Source organism: Panonychus citri, unplaced genomic scaffold (genome assembly GCF_014898815.1).
Source record: "Panonychus citri isolate SS breed McGregor unplaced genomic scaffold, ASM1489881v1 Contig00063, whole genome shotgun sequence".
Lineage (NCBI taxonomy): Eukaryota > Metazoa > Arthropoda > Arachnida > Trombidiformes > Tetranychidae > Panonychus > Panonychus citri.
In genome coordinates, this window is record NW_026515468.1 from 1,284,352 (window position 1) to 1,309,939 (window position 25,588).

At 31.8% G+C, this 25,588-nt stretch overlaps 1 protein-coding gene across 1 annotated transcript; it reads right to left on the reverse strand.

The window, feature by feature from the left end:
* LOC128386061 (probable G-protein coupled receptor 158) lies at positions 1-25,588 on the reverse strand. Its single transcript, XM_053345023.1, has 7 exons — positions 24,624-25,588; positions 24,129-24,197; positions 22,694-23,069; positions 1,534-1,781; positions 1,278-1,454; positions 231-1,194; positions 1-144 (listed from the first exon to the last, which is right to left on the reverse strand). The coding sequence occupies exons 1-6, from the start codon at positions 24,942-24,944 to the stop codon at positions 907-909; spliced, it is 1,479 nt and encodes a 492-aa protein (XP_053200998.1). The 5' UTR covers positions 24,945-25,588; the 3' UTR covers positions 1-144; positions 231-906.

Genomic DNA, 25,588 nt, shown 5'->3' on the forward strand with positions numbered 1-25,588 from the left:
TTTAGGAAATGGATTCAATTATTTATTTGCTTGACCAATACAATGATCTTCAATTGAGACAAAAAAAGTGATTATGACTTGTCGATTCACGTTCTGGTCATTTGTGGCATACTCGCTTTGGACCAACAAGGTAACTGTTCAGTTCTGTAATAAATGAACAATTGAAAGGAGTTAATTAATAACTAAAACGATTCGAAAAGGTAAATAGATCAGATTATGACGAGACTTACATTGTTAATCGTTAATTTGGTGCTGGATTAAGGTCAGATTTTGGACATTCGGCAATACCAATGGAGATTAATCTGAATCTGACTCTTTAGTGACAACTTGGACCTTGGCACTTTTCAGGGTAACAAGTTTGTTGTAGAAAAGATTATCGGAAATCATAATTATAATGGTCAACTGGTTTTACAATCAACTCGATGATTTAAAGACCAACGAGTGCCATTGGTAACACCAACAGATACAAAAATAACAATCAATCTAATCTAAATGATTTAATTTGTTTCTCTCCCAAACTAATCAGCTGATCAACAAAGTTGTTAAAGTTCAATTGCAATGAGCATGTTACATGAAAATCATGTTGCCCATGTCATCCAAATGATTGATTAATCTGATTACCAAAATAACAACCAAATCAGGATATGAACCAGATGAGCTCGAGCAAATATCCTGTTATTATTTTAATTGTTCAGGTAAATTATTAGTTTGATTTATAGTTTTCTTAATTCTCAATTAATTGATTCTAAACTCATCAAATGTTATATGTTATTTTTTTGTTCTCATTTCTAAGATTATCATTTAGATTAAGGATAATCGGAAGGTTATGATCATTTTGATGATAATAATCAGCTTATTAAAAAGGTGAAACCTAATTTATCAATAATATGAAATGTTGATATTCAGCTAGGAGACTGTGTGAGCTTCCGGCTCAATTTTAATCACAAATGGACCTTCAGGTTGATTACAACTCGGAGCCTCAGCGGAAGCGGTTGATTCTTCAGGAGTTCTTGATACTTCAGTCGTTTCGTGTTCATGTTCATGATGTTTGTGCTTATGGTGAAATGGTTGCAATGAGAATCGTCTATGAGTACCTTTACGACCTCCTCGTCGTTTCGATATGTGCGGATTATCTTTTCGCATGGTTTTATTGCGTAGAATCTGTAATTGGGTATAAACTCGGCGAAGTTCAGACTTTACCAGAGAGAAAGAGAAAGAATAAAAAATTTTCGTTAGCTCAAATTTGTCTCGAATTGATTTTCAATCAAGATTCTTACCCTGATATCTTCTGGGTCCATGTCAGCCAAATTAATATCACCGATATCAACCTCACCATTACTCAGTATTGCTGCATGAAGTTTCATTACTTTAGAGACTCTATCACGTCCCTCGGCGGTAGAAAAATAACGAGATCGATTTCGATAGCTGGCCAAAGGACGGTTATGGAACCATATCTGTAACAATGGAATCGAAAAAGAAAAAAAAGTTCCAATAGTCAAAGAAAATCGAGCAAAAATGACCATGTGATCTTACCTTTGGTCCAAGAAGAATGGCAAGTATTAAGGTTACTGTAAGTTGACATCTAATTGCATGAAGAAGCAAAAGATAATCTGGATGAATTTTTCCCCATGCAATATGCCTGAGAATGTGAGTTATCGTTGAAACAATTATTTCTATGTAAATAGAGCAACACAGTGAACACTTTTCACCATAAACTTCTGGCTTTGCATTTCGAATGCAATAAGTAATATAGACACCAGTTAATAGAAATGAAAATTCCCCTGAAAAGATTCCAAGCAAATAATTAGGACATTAGAATAAATCGAAAGCAATGAAATCGTTTTTTTATTGCAAAATAAATTCATCAAAGAGATTCACCAATTAACAGTTCATGAATCAGCTATTGTAATAAATTGATCAATTCATTGTTATAGCTAATTGAATTCAATGAATGAACCTGGAATTCACCATGAAAATTAAATAGTTGATTTTGTCTGAAGAAAAGGGTGTGGGAATTGATAGAAAGGTTGAGATAAATAGATGAGGATGGAAACAAAAGTGCAATACAAGAGAAATTGTGTCAAAATTGTGACACTTTGTTTCCAAAAAAAGAAGTAGAAAGTTGAGTCGATACTAATGAGTTTCAGATCGATATACAGATTTTCAGAATTTCCCTGAATAAGTGATAGAATATATAAAAAAATAACTTCTCCACCCTCAGAATCCATTCAACTACATGTAATAATAGCATGAAGATATTATCACATTATAAAAACCAACACTCATCTTATGTGTCCCGGTGTAACTGTATTACTTTTTACCTGTGATAATATCATATTAATAATGCAGAGTTCCAACTTTTTTCAAGCTAATAAATTCAATAAATTAATGAACTCGGTGAAAATGTTTAAGCTTTTTTTCAACCTGTTAACAAGACTTGGAACCTGAATAGAAGGAGAAAAGCAAAGGAAATCCCCATAAGGGTTATTAATGATTTCTAGATGGTAACTGTAAATTCATAAAACCATGATGAAAGTCATCATGATAATCATAATTTAATATGAGAGTTGATAGCTTTTCCCTTCTAATTTCAATGTTAACTGTAAATACTTAGATAACACTCAGTGAAAATGATAATAACCAACTTGATAGGGAGTTAATATTATCATCATGATAATATTTTTCTAGCCAATTTTTTTTATTCCTTCTCAATACTTGGAACTTTTTTTTACTTCTTCATATCTTTCAGTTCAACCAACAAGATTAAGTTTTGGGTTTACATATATCATTCACTTTGCTTTTTCAACCTTATATCTACATGATGATAAGCTCAGAATGTTTCAGAATAATGAGAGTAATAATAATATCGAATATGTCTCAACTTTCTTCTGGGAGTTTCTGCATCTCCCTTGTACTCTCAGTCTTCTGTCGTTCACTTTTACTCTATCATTTTCTCATCCTTGAAAAAAGCGAATAAGAATAATAATAAGGATGAGAGAGGGAGAGAGAAGATGATGATGATGGGAATGATGGCTGAATAAGAGTGTGTGTATATATGAATGAGCATGAGAGCATCATGAAAATGAAACAACAACAACATCTTGAAGCTTATCCAGGTCATAGGAATATGTAGTTATCATGGATGAAATATTATTCACAGGGAGTGAAAATGTGAACATGAAGAGAGACTTTTCTTGAGTTTTGACTCTCTCTGTCATTATTATCTCAAGGAAATAGAAAGAGAGAGAGAGAGAGAGATGGAGAGATGGAATATGAAAACGATGATATTCATGAAGATGACATGATGATCCATTATCTACGCAGAATCGACTCATTGCTTTTCAATTAATCATGTGAACCATTTTTTTGCATTTTCAACGTTCATCAAATATTTACCCTGAGCTTAATTAACTTGCATAATAAACACTCACCGAGAAAATATTTCTCCACCTTAATCTTAATAATGCGAAAACAATTGATTGAAAATACAGGAAGAAATAAAATAAAACATGAATCAACATTTCTCTGCGGTTTTGTCAACAAATTCATCAACAATTCAATCTCAGAAATTCAGTAGAAATCAGCCATTCGCTACTCTATCAATAAAATGAGGTACAAATGACAATCAATTTACTTTTACAGGTACAAACATCGATACAATCAATTTATTCACAGGTAAAAAAGTTCATTTGAGAAAAGAACAAAAAAAAGCACAAATTGCATGGTGATCATTTCATCGGAATCCATGAACATGAACAAAAATACCATCGTTTTCCCCTGTTCTCAGAATTTCAATTGAGTATATTGTTGAAATGTAAAAATAATTCAACTTGTTAACAATTCCTGTGTAAACTAATAAAGTGTAACATTTACATTGTAAAGTGAATGCATGAAAACTGATGAAGTGAAAAGTTAATTCAATATAAAAAGAGGTTCCTTTATGCAAGATGTAATATATTTTTCCACCCATAATCATTTACCATGTGAGTTGGAACAGAAAAGTTCTGGAGAGTAAAAAACTTGGAAAACTTTATTCACTCAGCTAATAGTTAATAGTTGACTCACTTATTACCATGATTATGATACCAACTCCATGGATAATCAATCATTTCAGTTAAATCATTAGCCTCCGTTATTTGGTTAACTGAAAAAAAGTTTTCAACTTTTCTTTGTTACCATTACAAATTTCATCAAATTAATCTGATTGCCTATCAATGGACCTGATTACTACTGAATTATGGTGATTTACAAGGAATCATCATGCAAATGATTTATTGGTGAAACTGTTTAGTCAGATGATCATTTTGTTTACCTGGTGAGTGATTTGGGTTACAATTAGGATACAGTTTCCATCATGAATCTGTAAATTGCTCAAATGCTGTGAGTTAATTGTTACAATTTGCATTTATTGATTTTACATCGTTATTTTTAGTTACATTTTTTATTGTCTTCAAGTGATTTACAATTTATTGTTCATTAGTTTCCTCATGAATAGTATTCACAGCATGATACTTGACTATCTTTTCCCTATGAAAACTAAACTATTCTGATTCAATGATAATATCACCATGCGATCTCACTCCCTGGTGTTTCAAATTATATTAACGTTAAAACATCATATCATTCATATGAAGCATGAGAATGAGAAATTGATTAATGTCGATAGCATGAGAGAAACAATTAAAATAACTAAACAATCAATCTAAATATGATTAATTTACTATGGAACTCGAGGAGATGCTGATTCGATGGAAAATCGAAAATGAAAATATTCTCTCTCTCTCTTTAATTACTTGGTGATTGATGTTCAATATAAACCTTGAATCTTTAAGGAAGATAAACAGTCTTGATGATGAGAAGATTAATCGATTCAGTTGATTGCTAATTATTCATGATATTGAGAAAAATATAACAAGGGAAATAAAAGAATGGGAAACAAAAAGATTGAGCTGAAATTCGGGAAACCAGAAAATTGAGATAACATGAGAATTGAATTGTCAGAATGTTGGAACAGAATACTTAAAGAGAAAAAGAATAGAATTGTAAATTTTTTGTTCCATTTAACGAGACAAAGGTGACGATTCTAACAAGAATGTGAACTTAGTAAACATCTTCGAAGTCATCGTCACATCAAGTGAATTAATTCACAAGATTCAGAACGAAGAAAAAGAATCGAAAACAAATTGATAAAAACAGAAGAGAAAAAATCAAAAATCAGTAGAAACTGTTTATTCTTGACTGGTTTTAATGGAACAGGGTAAAGATACAATTCCAAGAGTGAATGATGATTCTGATTAATCTCCCAGCACTTAGATAAAAATAGTAAACCGATAACCTTGATGGCATATAAATAAATATCTACAGGGAGTTTGTTCATATTGTTGTCGTTATTATTTATGCAACAACGGGAACAATAAGTTGGAAATGGTTCTGGACAAAATTTGGGATAAAGATTTCATTTGAAATGGTCTTGATATAATTCACTGGGAGATTTAGTTTTCAACAGAAGTAAAATAGTTTTCGATTGGATGAAAATGGTTCCAGAAAACTGATTCCTTCCCTTAGAATTCAGTTCATCAGGAGAAAAGTCCAGTTGATGGACTTTATCGTTTCCATCTTAATCTTATGCTTGTTTTCAAGGTTCAGTGTTCATCAAAAGTGTAAACAAAGATGAGGATTAAGTTGGGTTTTCATGGATCTCGACAAAAATGATATTTGTCTTGATTTGTCCCTCAGAATTTGAACCAATTTCTTGAGCTTGAGTTTACATGATGAATAATTATAGATTATCATCCAGATTACATTCTCTCCATGATTGATGATATCTTTCTCGTTTCAGGTAATTCTGAAAAAGACTAAATTGACCCCGAATGACCTTTCGAAATCCTCTTCTCACTTTTCTATCCTTAGATTGTAGTTCTTTTCACCATGAAATTGTATCTCTTTTTTTTCGCTCAACTGTTTCAGACATGAACAGATGAAACTATCTCAAAGGACATCATTATATTTTCATCAACCATGAGATTGAAAATGCTTATTAATGTCGCCAGGTAATCAGATAAGGATTCAAGTCTTTGTACTGAATGAGCTTAAAGTCTAAAAATAAAGTTCAGAACTTTTTCCAAGTGATTATAATATATAACGTCATCAAATATTGATGATTACTGACATTTTTTCCAGTCAAATATTTCAAATGCTTCACTTTTTCAAGGTAGATTATTGATATTCCAATAAATTCATGGTAATAATAATCAAAACATTTTACCATCAATTTCTTGAGTAAAAAAAATACAGATAATTATTGAAATTTCCTGTTTAATATAAGCAATTTAACTTTAGAAATACCAATAACCCAAAAGGAAGATGAAAAAACAACTTCTAATGATGGAAAGAGTTGAAATATTCATTTTATCACTTTTACCTTGCAGGGATTTTTGTTCAACCCACTTTTCATTCAACAAACTCCACAAGATAATCACCATGATCATGATCAACATCATTATCATCAACTGAAAACTCATCATCCGATTACACAAAAAAATAAGCATCGAAAAGGTTTTGTTAATGAACTTCCATCTTCCTCCTCTTCTCGTTTCACATTCATTTCCAGGGTAATTTCAATTTTTATATCAAACTGAATTTCCATTGAAATGTTTCCAATAAACTTGCTTGATTTCTCTCCTTTTGTTCCAGGATGCAAATCATTTCAACAGCTGATTAGCTGTTAAATTTTCTGAACGATACATTTACTCATCAGCTTAACTTATCAGTTTCAAACATCATGAGACTCTTGTTACAACAATTCAGTATCAGAATATTGTTTACCTGGTTGTCTGTTGATACCTGATGATTGATCATCTCACCAATTCACCTGAACAAGAATATGAGAAGGAAAAAGTGAACTCGAAAAAAATGATGCGGAACTTTAACAATAAAAGTAAAATGGAAAAGCCAAAGATGGAAATCAAAGTCGAGTTACAAGTATTTTCTGCATATTCGAGTGAAATTAAGATTAGAAAAGTTCTATTTTCGTGAGATATTCATGTTTGATTGGCAAGATTGGGAAAGAGAAGGAAGAAAAAGATTTTTATCGAATTCGAATGTCAACAATTTTCGTTTTACTTGTTATATTCTTTTACCATTAAAATATTTCCGGAAGGAAGAGGAACAAGAAATAGTTCTAACAAGCTGAATGTTTGCATGGGGGAAATGTAAACTGACGATTTCATGGTTACATCTTATTCGAATCAAGGGAAAATTTATGTTCTTGGACAAATGATGGGAATGAAATAAGAAGATAAATGCCATCAACTATTAAATAAGAAACAACGATTCAAAAGTTATCAGAATCTTTCTGAACTTTTCCCTCTCTCTCTCTCAAACCTCCAAGATTCTCTCTCTTCTATTTACTTTAACCTTACCAATATCATATTCACATTTGAGTATTTCCATGTTGATTATTATCAACAATTTCTTCAACTTCATTTTCCACCTTGAGCCATCTTATCATTAGCATCATCATCATCTTCAATCAGCTAATTCCCAATACGATCGTTATCAGCTTAATATCTTCAAGTTTATCATCTCATACAATCTCAAGAGGATTCATCGTTACCATGGGTAATATTCAACAACACGTTCCATGTTTTTCACAATTTTCTGATTCAGTTTTCGTCTTCATCATGATCACTGTTGATGCTCATGCTTCAGGGTAACTGTTACTCAATTTGATATACATCGCCTAAAGTGAACATAAAATTCATACTCATCATTTTTCATCGTTTATTATTATTTTTCTTAATTTTAAATGAATAAATGTTAACAATAACAATGTTAATAATAATCAACTACCAACATGGAGAATGAAATTTTGTTTTCTTTTTCTGATTTCATGATATCAACTATCCACCAGGAAATCGACCTCATTATCATGGAGATCTCATTCCAATTCTTCCGAATCTTGTCATCTTCAAGTGTCACCTTTGTCTTCAAGACTGTCAGAGCATTTCAAGTGATTAATGTTCAATATTATTCAGAATCATCATTCATCATGATATCTCATTACCGTCATAATCAAACTAAAGCAAGAAAAAAATCCAACCCAATTCATTCAAAAACTTCATTCTCGATATAATCATGATGAGCCAAATGAACAAATTACAATAAAAGTGCCAATATAATTGAAATTCATGATTAATATACAAAAAAGGAATCAGATTGGTTCTGTTTCATTCAATCGTTTATAATCAATTATTTATCCTCAAAGTATTATTCATATTATCATGATGAATTATGATAACAGAAATCATGATCGATTGAATTTGAAAAGGAGATATTGATTATCTGAATATAATATAAATTTGATTTACACAACTACAACTGTTGATTGAGCTAATTTACTCTTGGTGATATTATCATCATCATCAATGAACATCTCTCTCTCTCTCTCAGTTTATCAGTTTCAAGTTAATTCATTTCCACTCCCCAATTACCACCCTGTTTATCCCTCCACAAGTGATTTCTGATTAACTTGATTCATGATTAGATAGAATAATAAAAATCAATATCCACTGAATATCATATTAACGTGCATCTCAGTTTACTCAATTCATGATGACGATGAGGATACTCAGAATGCTGAGAATCAACATTCACTAATATTAATCATTGAATTGTTGAATAAATTGTAATGAGTCACTTTTTTCATGATAAATTGTTATCATCAAGTTAATTCATCTTTTGTAATTGGAAAATCAAAGACTCAAATTTAATCACATTATCGATCAATGTAAATCAATGGAGATAAAATTTAGTTGATAGATTGTTAATCTTAATCTCAAAATAAATCAATTTTATTACAATTTAATGATGAAAACAAAGCCTTCTGATAATCAATTAAGTGTTTACAATGGATAACAAATTTACAAGTGAATAAATATTTAGCTAATCTGAAAGGATAAATTTGACTCTCCATTTAATTCTAATTGAATTAATCAAATCTATCGATAATCGAAAATAGATTGTTATTATGAGAAGGTCCCTAAGAGAACATCAAATTGTTCTTCCCTTTATTGTTTTCATTTCATTTCCTTTGTTCTCTTTTCTTTTCCCTCTTCAATTGGAATTTTCTAAAATTCCTAAAATCTAAGTTAATTAGATCCCTGAGACTAAATTAATTGAAAATGTTGTCCAGTTATATAGTTATTCCAGTAACTACTTCCATTTCCTTATTTCCTTTTCCTAAAAGTAGATATAAATAGCTGGTGAAAAATGTGTTTTCTTTAAGTAATTAAATGTTGTTACAAGTGAAAGTGTAAACTTTAATTCTTCAATTTTGTGTTAATTTATTTAAGGCTGAGGATAACCTTAATAAATTAAGTGTTTAAGGCTGAGGATAACCTTAAATTTAAGTGTTTAATTAATTAACTAATTCTAATTAGTTAAGTTGTGAAGTTTAATTTACTGAGACCCCAGAAGTCCTACTTTGGTTCATCGTTATTTAGTGATTATCCACGATACGAACTTAATCAGATTTAGTGTAAGGTCTGAGTGCAATCTTCTATTTTTATTGGTTCTAATCAATAGTTGGAACTATTCTAATAAACATTGAACGATAAAAACTCTTACACTTGGCGACCTAGGCAGGATAATCGCTATAGATATAATGTTGGAACCTGGTAATTCTGGTACTTCGGGCAATTCGGGTAAAGAAGGTGACACAAAGGTAAAAGATATATCTCATGGAGAGATGATGAATTTTCTGCTTTCATGGGGATTGGAATCGCCCAATGAAGCTTGTGGAAGGATTTTGTTCAAATCCGCTGTTGTTACACAATTGGCATTGTGTAAGTTAGACTATTCTACTAAGAATGCTGAGAGTCTAAATGCTAAAGTATTAGAAGGAATTAATACACCTGAATGGGTTCTGGAGATGAGAAAGGAATCCATTCCTGAAGTCGACATTAAGGAGATAATTCTTAAACTCGGTATTAAATCGGAGGTAATTAGTTTGGCTACCGAAGCTGCTGTAAAGAAGTTAAATGTTTCTAACCCCGCTAAGCGAATGATCTGGACGATGATTAAGCGGTGGGCACCGAAATCTTCTACTGCTAAGAAGGTAATCAAACCCGATTCAAGATTTTTACGAGAATTGAATGAAGATCCGACCGGAGTCGATCGAGAAGATGAGAATGATGATGAAGTAGAAACAATTGGTTCAGTTCATCCAAATGTTGCTACACCACCGAGATCACCGTTTGTGGTTGATCCCAATCAACAATTTATTTATCCACCCCCACCAGTTTATCAAGTTAAGGATAAAGACCCAATTTTGCCACCGTTTAAGCAAAATGCTGATGCATGGGCTTGGTTAAAAAATGTTAAGCGCCAGCTTAAGTATGAAAATGTTAATGATGATACCCGACTTAGAGTGCTGAAAAAAGCTCTAGCTTTTGAGCTACTTGATGCTGCTGATACACTCGATGAAGAAGATCATAGTTATGAGAGCTATGTGAAAGCATTGGAACGCTATCTAAGAGGGCCTACAGCTCTTGCTACCGCACAAGCAGAGTTAAGTTCAATGGTTTATAATTTCGATGAGCATCCATCGATATTTGTGGACAAATTAAAGATCGTGTTGCTAAAGTTAAAGGTTATGACCAAAGAAGGATTCCTTTACGAAGTGTTGGAACACTTACCAAAGACATTACGAGAAAAGGTAATTGAAGTGAGAGCTAATACTGACTTAGATTCTCTTTTAGGATTACTTATCCATAAGTACTTCTCTTCAATTGAAGAAAAGAAGAAAACTCGAAGTGATGATCGAAGACAAAAAACTGGTCATCAGAGTAACAATCAACAGATTAGTCAACCTAATCAAGTTAATCAAAAGGTTAATCAACAAAGTGGTATGAGAACCCGACCAATTTGTTACATTTGTAAGGAGGAAGGACATGTTGCTCGATTTTGTCCTAACAATCGACAACAATCAACTCAACAACAACAATCAACATCAACTACAAGCGCTAATTTGTTAAATTCATCTGAAACTGCTGAGTCTAATACTCCTGGTACCTCAAAATTCATGTTCATGACTAATTGTAATCAGATGAGACCAATGATTACTAGGATGGATCCAAAGGTAATCAACATCCCTACAGTTACAATGCATCTGTGTAAACCTAATCGTGAACTTTATAAAAGTGGTGAAGTATTGATTGACACTGGAGCCAATACTGCGTGTATTGATTATCAATTAGCAGCTGAATTAAATGCATTTGTGATGAAATCTGATGTTTCGATTAAAGGAATTGTTGCTGATGGTTATTTGGATATCGAAGGTGCTGCTTACGCCTTGATGAAACACAAAGAGATGAATACGGTAAAAGCTTTAAGATTTCAAGTTGCAAGAAATTTAGAACCAATAATGGTTGTTGGTAATGGATTTAATGATATCTTTTATACATCGATAAAAAATTGTGGAGGAAACTATTCAGTTACCCTTCAAGAATATGTTGATTCTGAACCCGTTAATAATGAAATTTTATTTAGGTTCTGCACACCTGAAGAATCAATTGAATTGAGTAAAAGAGGAGAAGTTGGAGTTCAACGAATGCCTAAAGAAAATTTACTCAATGAATCAAATCTTTCTAAAGATAATTGTAAAGTCAATTGCTTTCTACAAGCAATTCAAGAAACTAAAGAAATAGAAAAAGTTTCAATCTATTTCCAAAAGGCTAATGAGATTAATCAATTACCCTCATTAGAAGAACGATTAAAAGCTAGAATGGATTCTAAGCTAAAACCTGATCAGAAAATTGAATTAATGAATTTACTTCTTAAGTTCAATGATGTATTTTCGATACACAGAGGTGATTTAGGTTTTGTCCCTTGGCAAAAGTGGCCAATTAAGATTGATATTGGAGAAAATCAAATTCCGTATCAAAAGCCTTATTCTTGTTCAATTGTTGCTCGACAAGCTTACCAAAGTTTAATCAACGAACTAATTGAATACGATATCATTGAGCCTTCAGAAGCTCCTGGTGGTTCACCTGCGTTATTGATTCCTAAATCGGATGGAACTTATCGATTATTAAATGACCTTCGTGCTGTTAATCGGATGACCCAAGTTGTTTATTATCCGATGCCACGAGTTGATGATTGTTTGGAAGCGGTAAGAGGAGCTAAGTATTTTAATATGTTCGACCTCTATCAAGGCTATTTCAAATAGAAATCCACCCACAGAAAGAGCTAAAACGGTATTCGTTACACCGGATGGAAAATACCAGTATAAGCGACTACCAATGGGCTTGGCTTGCTCCTTCGAGTTTCAAAGATTAATGAATAAAATTCTGGATGGATTAAATTACACTGAATGCTTAGGTTACTTCGACGATGTACCTGTGATAGCAAAGTTGGAATGAACTTTTAGGTAACACTGAGAAGTTCTAACTCGACTCAGAAATTGGAACCTAAAGATTAAGACCGATAAGTGCAAATTTGGTTGTACTGAGTTAATTTTACTTGGTCATTTGGTTGATGGTAAAGGTATAAGACCTGATCCAGGAAAAGTTTCAGCTTTAAAAAGTTTACCTTACCCATCAAATGTGAAACAACTACAATCTCAACTTGGTTGTTACAATTATTTCGCTCGATATATTCCTGATTTCTCAAGATTGGCTACACCTTTATATCGATTAGTTTCGAAAGAAAGAAAATTCAAGATGATGAAAGAAGATTATCAAGCATTGGATATTCTGAAAGAATCGTTAATGGAAACAACGATGTTGGTACATTTTGACCCCAAATTAAAAAGAAAAATATCAGTTGATGCAAGTGATAAAGCCGTTGGAGGAATTTTGCTACAAGAAGATTCTAATCTTCCAAGAGATGAATCAAATGAAATAATTCACTGGTTACCGATTTCATTTTCTCACAGAAATTATTGAAACACCAATTGAATTATTCAGTGTCAGAAAAAGAATTACTTGCAATTCTTGTTGGAATAAAAAAGTTTCATCATTATCTGGATGGTGATGAATTCATTGTTGAGACTGATCACCATGCGTTGTGTCAGTTACCGAAAATCAACTTTAAAAATCAACGTTTACAACGATGGAGTATAATGCTTGGAGCATATAAATACAAAGTGATTTATAAACAAGGTTGTATTCATCCTAGTGATTGCTTCAGCCGATACCAATCGGAGTGGGATCACCGAAAAATTCTTGATCCAGAAAATGAATACATCGAACAGTTATTGTTAATTTCAAGTGACCCAACTGATTCTAACAATCAAAGTGAAAATGAAGAGATTTCAGTTAATTTCATTCGAACAATGAAAAAAGTGATTCAACCTAATTCTGTTTTCTATTTCAAGTTAAATCCTAATTGGAAAGAAGAAATAATTAGTTACCAAACTAAAGATCCTGAATTAGCTGAGATAATTGAACAATTAACTTCAAATGTAAAAGTGATTTACATAAAAAGTTTACATTAAGAGAAAATGTATTGTATCGAAAGCCGATGAACAATAATGAAAATTATCGAATTGTGATAACAACGAAGTTGTTACAGAAATTGTTCGAAGAAGAACATGCTTCGACAATCGGAGGACATTTTGGACTTGAAAAGACATATCTCCAGATATCTCGTCGATTTTGGATGAATTATTTACATGATGAAATTTCAAGATTATGTAAAAATTGTATGACTTGTCAATTGGCCAAGCCAACGAATACAACTTACGCTGAACCATCTCAAAAGCCTATTCCTGATACAGTTTTCGAAAGATTGGAATTGGATGCCCAAGGGCCAATTACTTATCAAAGAGGAAAATCAAAGGTAATTCTGGTTCTAGTTGATTCATTGACTCGTTTTGTTTACGCTAAGTCCTATCCAAATCAAGTTTCCCAAACAGTGAAAACTTTTTAAATGAATATTTTTCAATATTCGGTTTCCCTAAGATAATTCAGACAGATAGAGGAAGAAATTTTCTATCAGAAGAAGTTGAAAAGTTCCTTAAATCAAAAGGAATAGTACATGAAGTTTCAAATGCTTACTACCCACAAGCTCAAGGAATCGTTGAAAGAACGAACCGAACCATCGGTGAGAGATTGAGATCAATTGCAATAGAACATGGTTTAGATGAAGGAATAGATAAGATTCTAAAGTGGAGTGTTTATTCAATAAACTCTTCAATTCATAAAATACACAAGTTCTCACCTCATTTCCTTGTATTTGGAAAACATCCAAATTCACCAATTGATAATCAATTATCAATTTCCTCATTTACTAATCAATCCATTGATAAGGCAAGAAAACTTTCGAAAGCTCGATTAGTTTCTCAACAAATTTATTATTCGACGTTATTAAGACAATTAACTAAACCGAATCCTTATCATGTAGGTGATTATTGTTTTGTTAAAAATTCTGCTCCATCAATTGGAACAACAAAGAAACTCGTAAAAAAGTATTTAGGTCCTTACCTAGTATTAGGAGTTCGAAGAGGTTCTGTACTTTTATTGAATCCAGTTAATTATGAACAATTCACTTCGAATTTACAATTAACTAAACCTTACCGAGGAGAATTAAATGAATGTTTAACCGCATTAAGAAATGATTATTTTAATTCTAGTTCAGATGATTGGTTTGTTAGTCCTGATAGTCTCGAAAATGAGTTCGAATTATCAAATTTTTCCTTTGATTCTAATCAAATAATTACCCCAACTAACAATCAAAACGGTCAAGAATCACCTGGGCCTGAATTTCCTGAGATTGATGACAATTTCAATCTGAATGAAAATGAAAATGAGAATCTCAACCTAAATGAAAATGAGATTGAAAAAGAGATTGAAATTAATGATAATCTCGAAAACGAAAATGAAAATCTAATTGTTGAAAATGATTCAATTGGAAATGATTCTCCAGAAGAAAATCAAGTTAAACGAAGAGCTCGTTATAAGACTGCAAATCGAGAGATTATTGATTCAAATGATCAACAAGACTTTGAATTACCAAGAACGAGAAACCAAAGACGATTAATTAGTGTTAATTACCTTGAATTAATTAATTTTCCAAAATTAATTAAAAATAATCAATTTGAATTTTCCGCTTCAAATGTTTGGTTGACAACTTTGGCGCTAAAACCTTTGTTGCTAAGGAGAGAAAGACAAAAAGAAGACATTTTTGTTTCCGCTCTCAACAAGTTAACACGCTTTGATTCTAATCAAATTAATCAAGTTAAATTAGTTAATTTTACTAATTGTGAACAATTTAATCGATTGTGTTTAAGTGAAAAGACAACCATGTCTTCATCTAATTGTGATCAACTCAATGTTGGTGCATCTTCATCTCAAATTGACGCTTTCGCTGATGCTAATATTGATTGGCCTGGTAAAAGTGAAGAAAATGTAAGTGATTGGAGTTTAATTCTGGAAGAAATTGAAAAGAATCCTGATTCTTTATGGAGAAGTGCAAAGTTAAAAGATCCTCTTCCAAAATTTACTGCCGATGGGATTAGAAGCCCTGTTGATATTCCTGATGATTATCCTAACAATCCCATTTATCCTGATCCACATGATGATTTTCAAGAATTAAGACTTTATCCAGCTAAGTTACCACAAGAAGAGGCTGATAAACCATTTTACCTGCGAATTGAAAGTTTCATCAAAATTCGTGAAGAAATTGATTCTTATATTTCTAAATATACTAATCTTCAAAGTACTTATACTGAATCAATTCAGGAGAAAATTAAACTCAACGTAATTGAAGACATTTCAAGTATCAATTTCAAGGATCTACCGAAAGGACTAACCAAATCTCGTGTTGTTCATCCTGATTTAATGAACATTTCATCATTATTATTGTGCCTATTCTGTGAACAAATCGCCATTGAACCTCGATGTTGTTCTTCATGTGAAAAAATCTATTGTACGAAATGTGCTAAATGGTTAAGAGATTTAATCAATCAAGTTAATCTCACCCCAGCAAAGGAACTAAATCAATTTCTTTGTATTAATAAGAATTGTTTAATCAACTCATCCAAGAGTCAAGATTATACAAAATTGGTTCCAATCAAAATGAGAAAGAGTTGAAGCTCTTTGATGAATCAACTTTCTATTGTCATCGAGACTGGTGTGTTGGGATTCAAATAAAAGATTATCCCACACATTAAACTTTGTCGTCATGGTCCAATCGATTATACCATCGACAATGACCTGAAAATCAATTGTTTTAAAATTGGATCGATTCGTCAAAAGGTAATGGAAGCCCGAGATCATTAGCTGGCTTATTACCTCAACATTTGAAAACGAATGAGCTCACGGTTATGACTCACGAAGAAAATTGGACTAATAAAGCGAAATACTTTGCTTTTTTACTCAAGATGAGAGAGGAGCATCCCAATGATCCATCTCTAAGCCCTATTGCTATTCGAGCTCACGCAAATCTATCATTAAATTGGTGGAATAATTATCAAATAATGAAAGATCCAACCACTCCAATGTCTGAAGGAGAAAAGTTTTTGTTAAAAATTGGATTCCCGCCAATCAATTCACACCCAAGATTCCCTGGTGCTGAAAGATTTCCTTCAGTAAGATCATCTGTGATTCCTAATTATCTAATTGAATCTTCAATTAAGTGGAAGAAATGGTCTCATGGTATCGATGATTCTGATTCTATCATCTCCGATAGTTCATCATTTGTTTTATATTCTACAACCATCGATGACCCGGAATCCCCATTCATTAAAATCGACCCTTTTGAACGTTTAGCCCCAGCTAAAGCAGAAGAAGCAATGGAATTGTTAATGTTATTCCCTTCCTGTGTGAGTAAACAAAGACGAACTCAACCCCCAAAGTTAACTTCAAGAAAATATTCCCTTGAAGCTCGAGAAGGAAGAAGAAAAAGAATTAAAGATGCTTGGGATAGTCGACCAAAGGCTATTCTACTCCAATGACCCTGATCGACTTGAACTATTTAAGTTCGAGTGAATCAATGGAAGACAAAGAAACAACCTATTGTTTAAATATGTGTTGTACTGAGATCCGAGAAGGTGATAAAGTTCATCCTCGACCGTGTTGGTTAGCAATAATAGATGCTAATCTAAAAGTGATCTACGAAACTCTTGTGAAATATGCTGACATGCATATTGTTAATTCAACCTTCCATGGATTAAAACGAAAAGATCTGAAATATGGACGAAATCTGAGAACTGTCCGAGATCAAGTAATCAAATATTTGGTTTGTTCAACCCGAATTATTGGATTTGGCTTAATTAATCAATTTATGAATATTGGCTTCAGTAAACAAGAAATCAAATTGTTACTCCCCCAATGCCGAGATATAAGCCAATTCTATTCCCCTTATGTCAATTCTGCCCTGAATTTACATGCAATTGCTTTCCTATGGTTCCCCGGATACATTATCAATTCAGAACCTCATTCACCTGTAGTTGAAGCGATAACTGCAATGAGATTATTCATATTTCTATGGAAAGATATTGAGGAATCAGCAAGTATCTTAGGAGGAATCCATCATGAAAATGTTGAATTAACTTGTGCTAACAAGATAACAAGTTCATTGTTATATTACTTTGATTCTCAAGTTGCTAATGGAAATTTTCAATGGCCAGAGGAATGGAAAAAGAACCCAAAAGAAAACTCATTCCTCATTTCAATCACGATAATTGTGTTCTGATATATGACAATGGTTGAAAGTTTATTATCATTTTGGCATAAGACCGAAACTGGAAGCCAACATAGAATCTTCCCAAAGATTAGAGAGACAATTAAGAGTCGCAATAAAGGATAAGCCCAAGGAGAAATTCAAATCGAATCAAATGAAGAGTATCATGGTCAAAAGTCGGGAGTGTGAGGATAAATTTGACTCTCCATTTAATTCTAATTGAATTAATCAAATCTATCGATAATCGAAAATAGATTGTTATTATGAGAAGGTCCCAAGAGAACATCAAATTGTTCTTCCCTTTATTGTTTTCATTTCATTTCCTTTGTTCTCTTTTCTTTTCCCTCTTCAATTGGAATTTTCTAAAATTCCTAAAATCTAAGTTAATTAGATCCCCTGAGACTAAATTAACCCGAAAATGTTGTCCAGTTATATAGTTATTCCAGTAACTACTTCCATTTCCTTATTTCCTTTTCCTAAAAGTAGATATAAATAGCTGGTGAAAAATGTGTTTTCTTTAAGTAATTAAATGTTGTTACAAGTGAAAGTGTAAACTTTAATTCTTCAATTTTGTGTTAATTTATTTAAGGCTGAGGATAACCTTAATAAATTAAGTGTTTAAGGCTGAGGATAACCTTAAATTTAAGTGTTTAATTAATTAACTAATTCTAATTAGTTAAGTTGTGAAGTTTAATTTACTGAGACCCCAGAAGTCCTACTTTGGTTCATCGTTATTTAGTGATTATCCACGATACGAACTTAATCAGATTTAGTGTAAGGTCTGAGTGCAATCTTCTATTTTTATTGGTTCTAATCAATAGTTGGAACTATTCTAATAAACATTGAACGATAAAAACTCTTACAAATCAATATAAACATACGATGATTATTAAATTGTTTCCATACAGTTAAACACAGAAAATTAACTTTAACGTTTATCATAATATTATCATCATGATAATTACAGTTTCTCACCTTTCATCATGATAATTTAATAATTTCCAAGTTAATTTATATTCTGATGACTGAATTCATCATCCAAAACTCCTACATGAGATATTTTCTTGGTGATTCAGGAAAATTCATCTTCCACAATTCAAATAACAGTTCACAATTTCCCCTGACTTCTGAATCATCAGTAAACTTCAACCAATTTCATCTCATGGGTGGAAACTGATTTCTGATAACAATATAAGGAGTTACCAGAATCTTTCATGAGTTATTTCAGAGTATAAAAATCAGGGAACATTGAAAATAATAATAGAATACAATATGAAACACAAATGATGAGTATTCCAAGTTGCAACTCATGAGAATCAACTTTTCCCCTTTTTTTTTCTTCTTCTTTCTCATGGATTATATTATTTTCTATAAGCTGAATCAACTGAACGGCTCAGAGAAACTGAAAGGTTGATAAATTATTTGGTGAACATTTTGAGGACCATTAGTAATGCTCATGGAAGAAAAGAATCAGATGATGAAATTGGTGAAAAAAGGAAAAGAAAAACTTGGAAGAAAATGATGATAACCAGAATCTTTGAGAAAGAATTGATTCTAAATTGTTTTTTTCTTCTTCCATTCTTTTTGGACTTTTTCGTTTTTCACCAAGGATAAGGAGCTTATGATTTTCTGAATCATTTTATCAGACTTTCATCATGGATCAGGAAAGTAACTATTTTTATCTACGATTAACAATAATTGATGAGTTACCTGTGAAAATCATTGAATGATATTCGAAAGGGATTGAAAGCTGAAAATTCAAGAATTAGATCATAGTGATATATAGGGGTGAATCTGATTACATGAACGAACCACTGATTGCAATAAGTAAACATGAATTCGGTTCAATATAATCTGAATTATCAACAGTTCACAGAGTGAAAAGAGTGATAAGTCATTCTGATTGATTGAGGAGCAATTTTTGTTGCAACTCAAAAACTCACTTGGTGTATATCATGAGAATGATGAAATGCGATATTTCAGAATTTGATAAACTTGTAAAATATAATCTCAACTTGATCGTTAACAATAATTCAACGATAACTATGATGATAGAGCTGAAAATAATACGATGAGAGCTCGAAGATGACAAGAAGAGAGAGAAAGTTCTGAGTTAATTTCGAGGGTGAAATTGTAAGAAATTTTATCCTTTCCCAATGAAGATAATCGACAATCATTAGATTCGAGTCAACTTTCGATATGATAATGGTTCTAATTACGAGGAAAAAGTTTCTTTTTAATCCTCGCCCACTTTCAGAATAAGTTCAATGCACTTAGAAAACAAAAAGTGAAACAAAAAAAAAGTTCTGACAGGGAAAGGATAGTAATCGATAAAATTGATGAGCATAATTACTCGGTGACGATAAAATAATCATCATGATTATAATGATATTAATGAATAGGAAGGAAGTTATCAATATTCACGAAATGAAGTTGAAACTTGTTCAACTACAGAAAAATTATTAATAATATATCAATATGAGATGATCATCATTTTATTATTAGATAGCGATTGTCTTGTTCATGTTATCATCTTCATCTTCATCATCAATTGCGATAACATTAATGATTCTTGAATGTTACTATGACAATAAACAATATTAGATAAATAAGTTGTGACTATTTCTGAGTAGTGACCAATACATTTAGGATAACATATTTAGCATCATCAGTGACCAGTATCATGGGGACAATGAGTTTAACTTAATGATTTCATCCAATGGATATTAATATAAATAAACATTATATTAATCATGACACACAATTGATTTTGATACATTCGATTAATAATATCATCGGTTACATGCAAAGAGTTTATGTTCAGGGTGTAATTTACAAAATCGATGATTGGAATCAATTGAATCTCAGCTTTTGATAAGAGAAAAAGTTTCAGGTAAAAAAATGAATCGAAAAAGAAACAAGTAAATGTCAACATTTCGAAATGAATAAACAGAATCTGAGTAAACCAAAGATCCTCTGATACCCTCAAGGTTGAAATTAAATTTTTCCAAGTCTCCATGAAAACTGAGAGATGAAAAAAAGAACCAGAATTTTTTTATTCTTTTCCCTTCATCTTGTTTTTTCCTTCTACTTTCACTTTTTTTTTCTCTCCTTCTTTCTGGTAACATTCATATCTCAAGATTATCAAGTGAGAATAAGATACTCAGTATTCTTCATCCTTATCTTCACATGATGAATTCTAGAGGTTCACAGAAGCGTGGAAAAGAAAATATTGAAATGATTCTATCCAGAAAATGACAGAGAAAATATTCTTTCTTCTAGATTTTTATATCTCGCCTCTTTTTCTCTGTGAATATTATTTATTTTTTCTTCTTTCGAAACGCATTTTCATCCATGAGAATGAAAGAAGAAGAAAAAAAATAAAGTTCTTTCTCTTCCTCTCACATTAACATACTTATTCTGAGTTGATATTATTCAAATGTAATTATATTCATCATAATCAGCATAATCAGTCAAATATTACATGGGATAAGTTAAAATGTATTAAAGTGCAAAATTAACTTGAGATTGGCAGAAAAAGATTCAACAAAAGAGGTGAAAGAGAAGGAAAAAAAAACTCAGCTTCCGATTTACTGGTTGTCACCAAATATCCTTTGGTAAATATTCACAACATCTTCCGGTTCAATTGTTTCTCATTTCATGAGGAAATCCCTTCTAATTACAATATTGATCGGCAGTTAGTTGCGAGTTCATTTTAATTGGTGAAAGAAATGAGTCACATTAAAAAAGTTCTATGGAAACCATTTTCTAATTGATGGAACAAGTTCTGAAAGTTCAGTAGTTCAGAAAGAGATGGAAAATTCTGACATGTAATCATAATCTATTTATATGATTTTCTACAAGTAAAAGATTAGCTTTTTTCTCTTCTTCTCTTCTTCTGATGAAATATTATTCCTCATTAACAGTTATCATTCCCTTTTGAATAACAATCATGATTCAGGAGAGAAAAGAGATAATATTTCTGAATAATAATTCTGTTTGTATGAAGATGATGTTCTGATGATTCTGCAATGAAGGATAAACAAGGTTTTTCTTACTTCTCGAAATAAATTGACTTTGAGTCTCTTTTAGATATATTGGCGATTCTGCTGTTGAATACAAAGACTATTGTTGGAGCATGCTGAGTATTATCCCCTGAAAATATAAGACATGAGACACACACACACACAGAATTGTAAGCTGACCTAAATATTTACTATTGTAAGTAAAGTTTGACTCCTTCCATTTTCTTGCCATTTCATCTTCATCTTTTATCATCCATATAAACTTTTTTTTCTCCTCTTCTTCAACATTTATCTCAATGATACAGAATAGGAATAGATAAATATATATAATTATTTCTGGTACGATTTGATTCAATGAAATATTAACAGTATCTTTTTTTAGCTGGTGTGGAAGCCCAGAAGATTTGGAAGAGGGAGTGGGAGTGGAAAAGAGAGAGAGAGAGAAAGGCAAGTTTTCATCTAGAATACATGATTGTTGTTCATGTTCAATTCTGATACAATAGAACAAGAAAAAAAACATAAGAAGCATTTTCTCAACATGGTTAAGATTATAATCTACTGAGATCAAATGTAAAGATATAATAATAGTTAGAACTTGATGAATACTTGTTCAGGTAACATGGAAGTATCTCTCTCTCTCTCTCTCTCTCTCTCTTTCTGGTGATTGAAAGGTGGAAATAGGGTGAAAGGGTTGAAAAAGATTCAACCTCTTTTTTAAAGTAAAAACGAAATTCGGTTCAGATGAAATGTAATAAATTGTAAAAGCAATTGGAAACAACAATCAACCAGAATTGGGTTCAGCCTTTTGGGAATTTGAATTAATTGCAATGAATATATAATAATATATGAAGTTAATAGTAGAATTGCTATTGTTATTACAACAAGATTGTTTCCTCTACTTGTTTATATCATGAACAGATAATCATGAACAATCAGGATGATGAAAATTTCCTCTTCGATTTTTGTCTTTAACTGAGACTTACCTGCTTCTGTAACATAATCCCAACTGAGCTCTTTACAAATAAAATATCTTAATCCATCAGGAGTTTGTCCTTCTTGTAAAATAAGTGACCCCACCCGAGGTCCAATTGACATGGAGGGAAGTCCATTCATTGAGTCAATCACAAGTGACGACCAAGCAGCCATGTAGCCAATCACTATCATCACAATACCGATAAGATATTTTAACAAATCTTTATCGCGCACACAAACTCTATGAGCTTTTCGAGTCTGAAATTCAGCGTAAATCCGGTAAAGTTTAATAGTTATACTCCCATAGCACAGACCGAAACCCACCTCACGAAACCAGGGTTCAATGAAACATGTTATTTGAGTTGGTTCATAGTAACGAATGATAACCTGAGAATGGGGGGAGAAAGAGAGAGAGAGAGAGAGAGAGAGAGAGAGAAAGAAAGTAAATAATAAAAACAAATCAATAATGTCGAGTAAATTCACCAGATAATATCAGTTAAATGTACAGGTAACAAAAAAAATGGAGCAATTTATTCAGATGAAAGGAAAACATTACCTCCCACCAATCATTTGAATGAGAAAAAAAGTTTATCAGAATTTACCTTTACCTGAATAACTCATAGACATGATACTCATGGTAAATCATGAAAAAGGTAAGAGGTATGAGAAAAAAAAATATTATAAAAAAAGTGAAAGCTATTGAATAAATTAATACATTAAATGTTGAGCTAATGATTAGTTAATGATAACCTTGCAATGAATTTTTTGAGTCTTTTTTGCATGAGAACCTCATGGTTGCTCAGATTTCAAATATTTGATAAAGGTGAGAAGAGGATGGATAAAAATAGAATAGAGAAAAAATTGAAAAATTGTTAACATGATAATAGTTTGAGTTGATTTATCCAAATATGATGAGAAAAGAAAATGAAAATTTCAACAAACTATTACTTAAATTTCATATTCTCATGCATATAATATGCAATTAGTATCATGGAAAAGTGTTTTCTCAACAAACAAGGAACCATCATCTTCCCCTGACACCTCTTCAAACATATAAACTGCTCTCTCATAATCAGAATCAATTGATTAATAGTAATCAATAAACCATAACGGTAGAAATGTAATGTTTAATAATAACTACTGATAATAGATACAAAGTGTTTCAACATGATAATAATATGAATGTGGACTCAACAATCAACATTGTAATTATCATTATCCTAAATCAATTGTGTATCTCTCATTGGTAACTGTTATTTTCTGTCATTAAATCATTTCTGTTTATACAGTTAGTTAGTGTGAAGATTATAACCAGATAAATGTTATGAAAATAAACAGAGAGTAGATTGTTATTATTATTATTATTATCAGATATTATTATCCACTGATTGAAACAAGATTAATCAATGAGAATACTGAAAGATAATTAGTTAAATGGTCACTTACTGTAATATAAAGTAAGAAGGCCCCAAGAAGAGTTGTTTCCAATAGAATCCATCTTGAAGAGGCAATTGTCTGATTGGAAACATGAAGATGAACCAGAGTGATGGTGATGAGTGTTGATGGTTAATGAGAGGAGAAAGAGAGAAAAAGAAAATAGTAAACAATTTCTAAATTAACTGTGATCATGGGTTTTCATGGTTCCACTGAATTCAATGTGAGTTGAATATATTAAGGAATAGTTTCTATTAGGCAATCTCAGAGAAAGAGAGATTTTTGTTAATCTCTTCCTAATCCGAAAGGTTGTTCAATGCTAGAATCATCCAGGGAAATGCTTGTCTTTAGATGGAATCTCTTTATCTAAATTTTAATTGATTTAATTACGAGAATGATTATAATTGAATTAAGGGAAGAAAAAATTATTATTCTCTGAGATTTTGAAACATTTCAACTCTCTTTTGGAACATCAATTGGATAAGATTAAAATGGTTCCCCTTTTACCTTTGATCTTCGAAGACGGAAAATAACTATCGCTAAAACAACAGTCATTGTAGCACAAAAACTATGAATTCCAAGGGTAAATGAACGTAATGATATATTGTAGCGTACAAAACAAGCCGATTCACCGGAATCATCGGCACTCGAAGTACAATTTGAACAGTCACTCGATAAACAAGGTGACATGAGAGGGTGTGATGGTAATGATGAGATCGGTGATGAGGGATGAAGTAAAATCCTAGAAGGATATTCAATAGTCTGAGGATCAGGTGATAAGGTTCCACTGGCATAAGGACCAGAAGATGAAGATTCACTTAAATCCATGGCAATAAGTAATTACCACAAACACACAATTAACCCAAAAAATATACAAACTAAATAATAGGCACTGGAAATGATGAGGTTATGAATTGGTAAGAAAAAGGAGAAGTGAAAACAATTGTAAAAGAGAAGAAGAGGAAAAAAACAATTGATAGAATTGGATGAAGATGAAAGTGATTAAGAAATTAACAGATTAAAAGAGATAAGCCTTGAGCTTTTTTTTGAAGATCATTTGGATAATAATGATGGAAGAAGATGATGAGGTTAATAAAGATGAAGATGGCGAAGGGTTTAATGGAACCCAAATAAACAGATCGCTGGTAAGTGTATCCATATAAACACATTGGGAGAGAGAAAAATGCGAGAAAAGAATAAAAAATAAATCAGAGAAGCACAAGAGAGAAAGAGAGGAAGAGAAAGAAAGACTGGGAGAAAGAGATGGAAATTAAATTGTGAACATTGAGAATAATGAAAAAAAGATAAAGATGATCAGGGAAAAGAGGTGAAGATGAAACTCATCACCGAACAAAAATATAACAGTAAAAATGAAGAAAAGAATTCGAATTAGTTGTCTTGGAATCCAACAGATGGCGAAGTAAACGAACAATAAATTAACTCGTTCTAAAGAAAATAGATGTCGCTGGTTT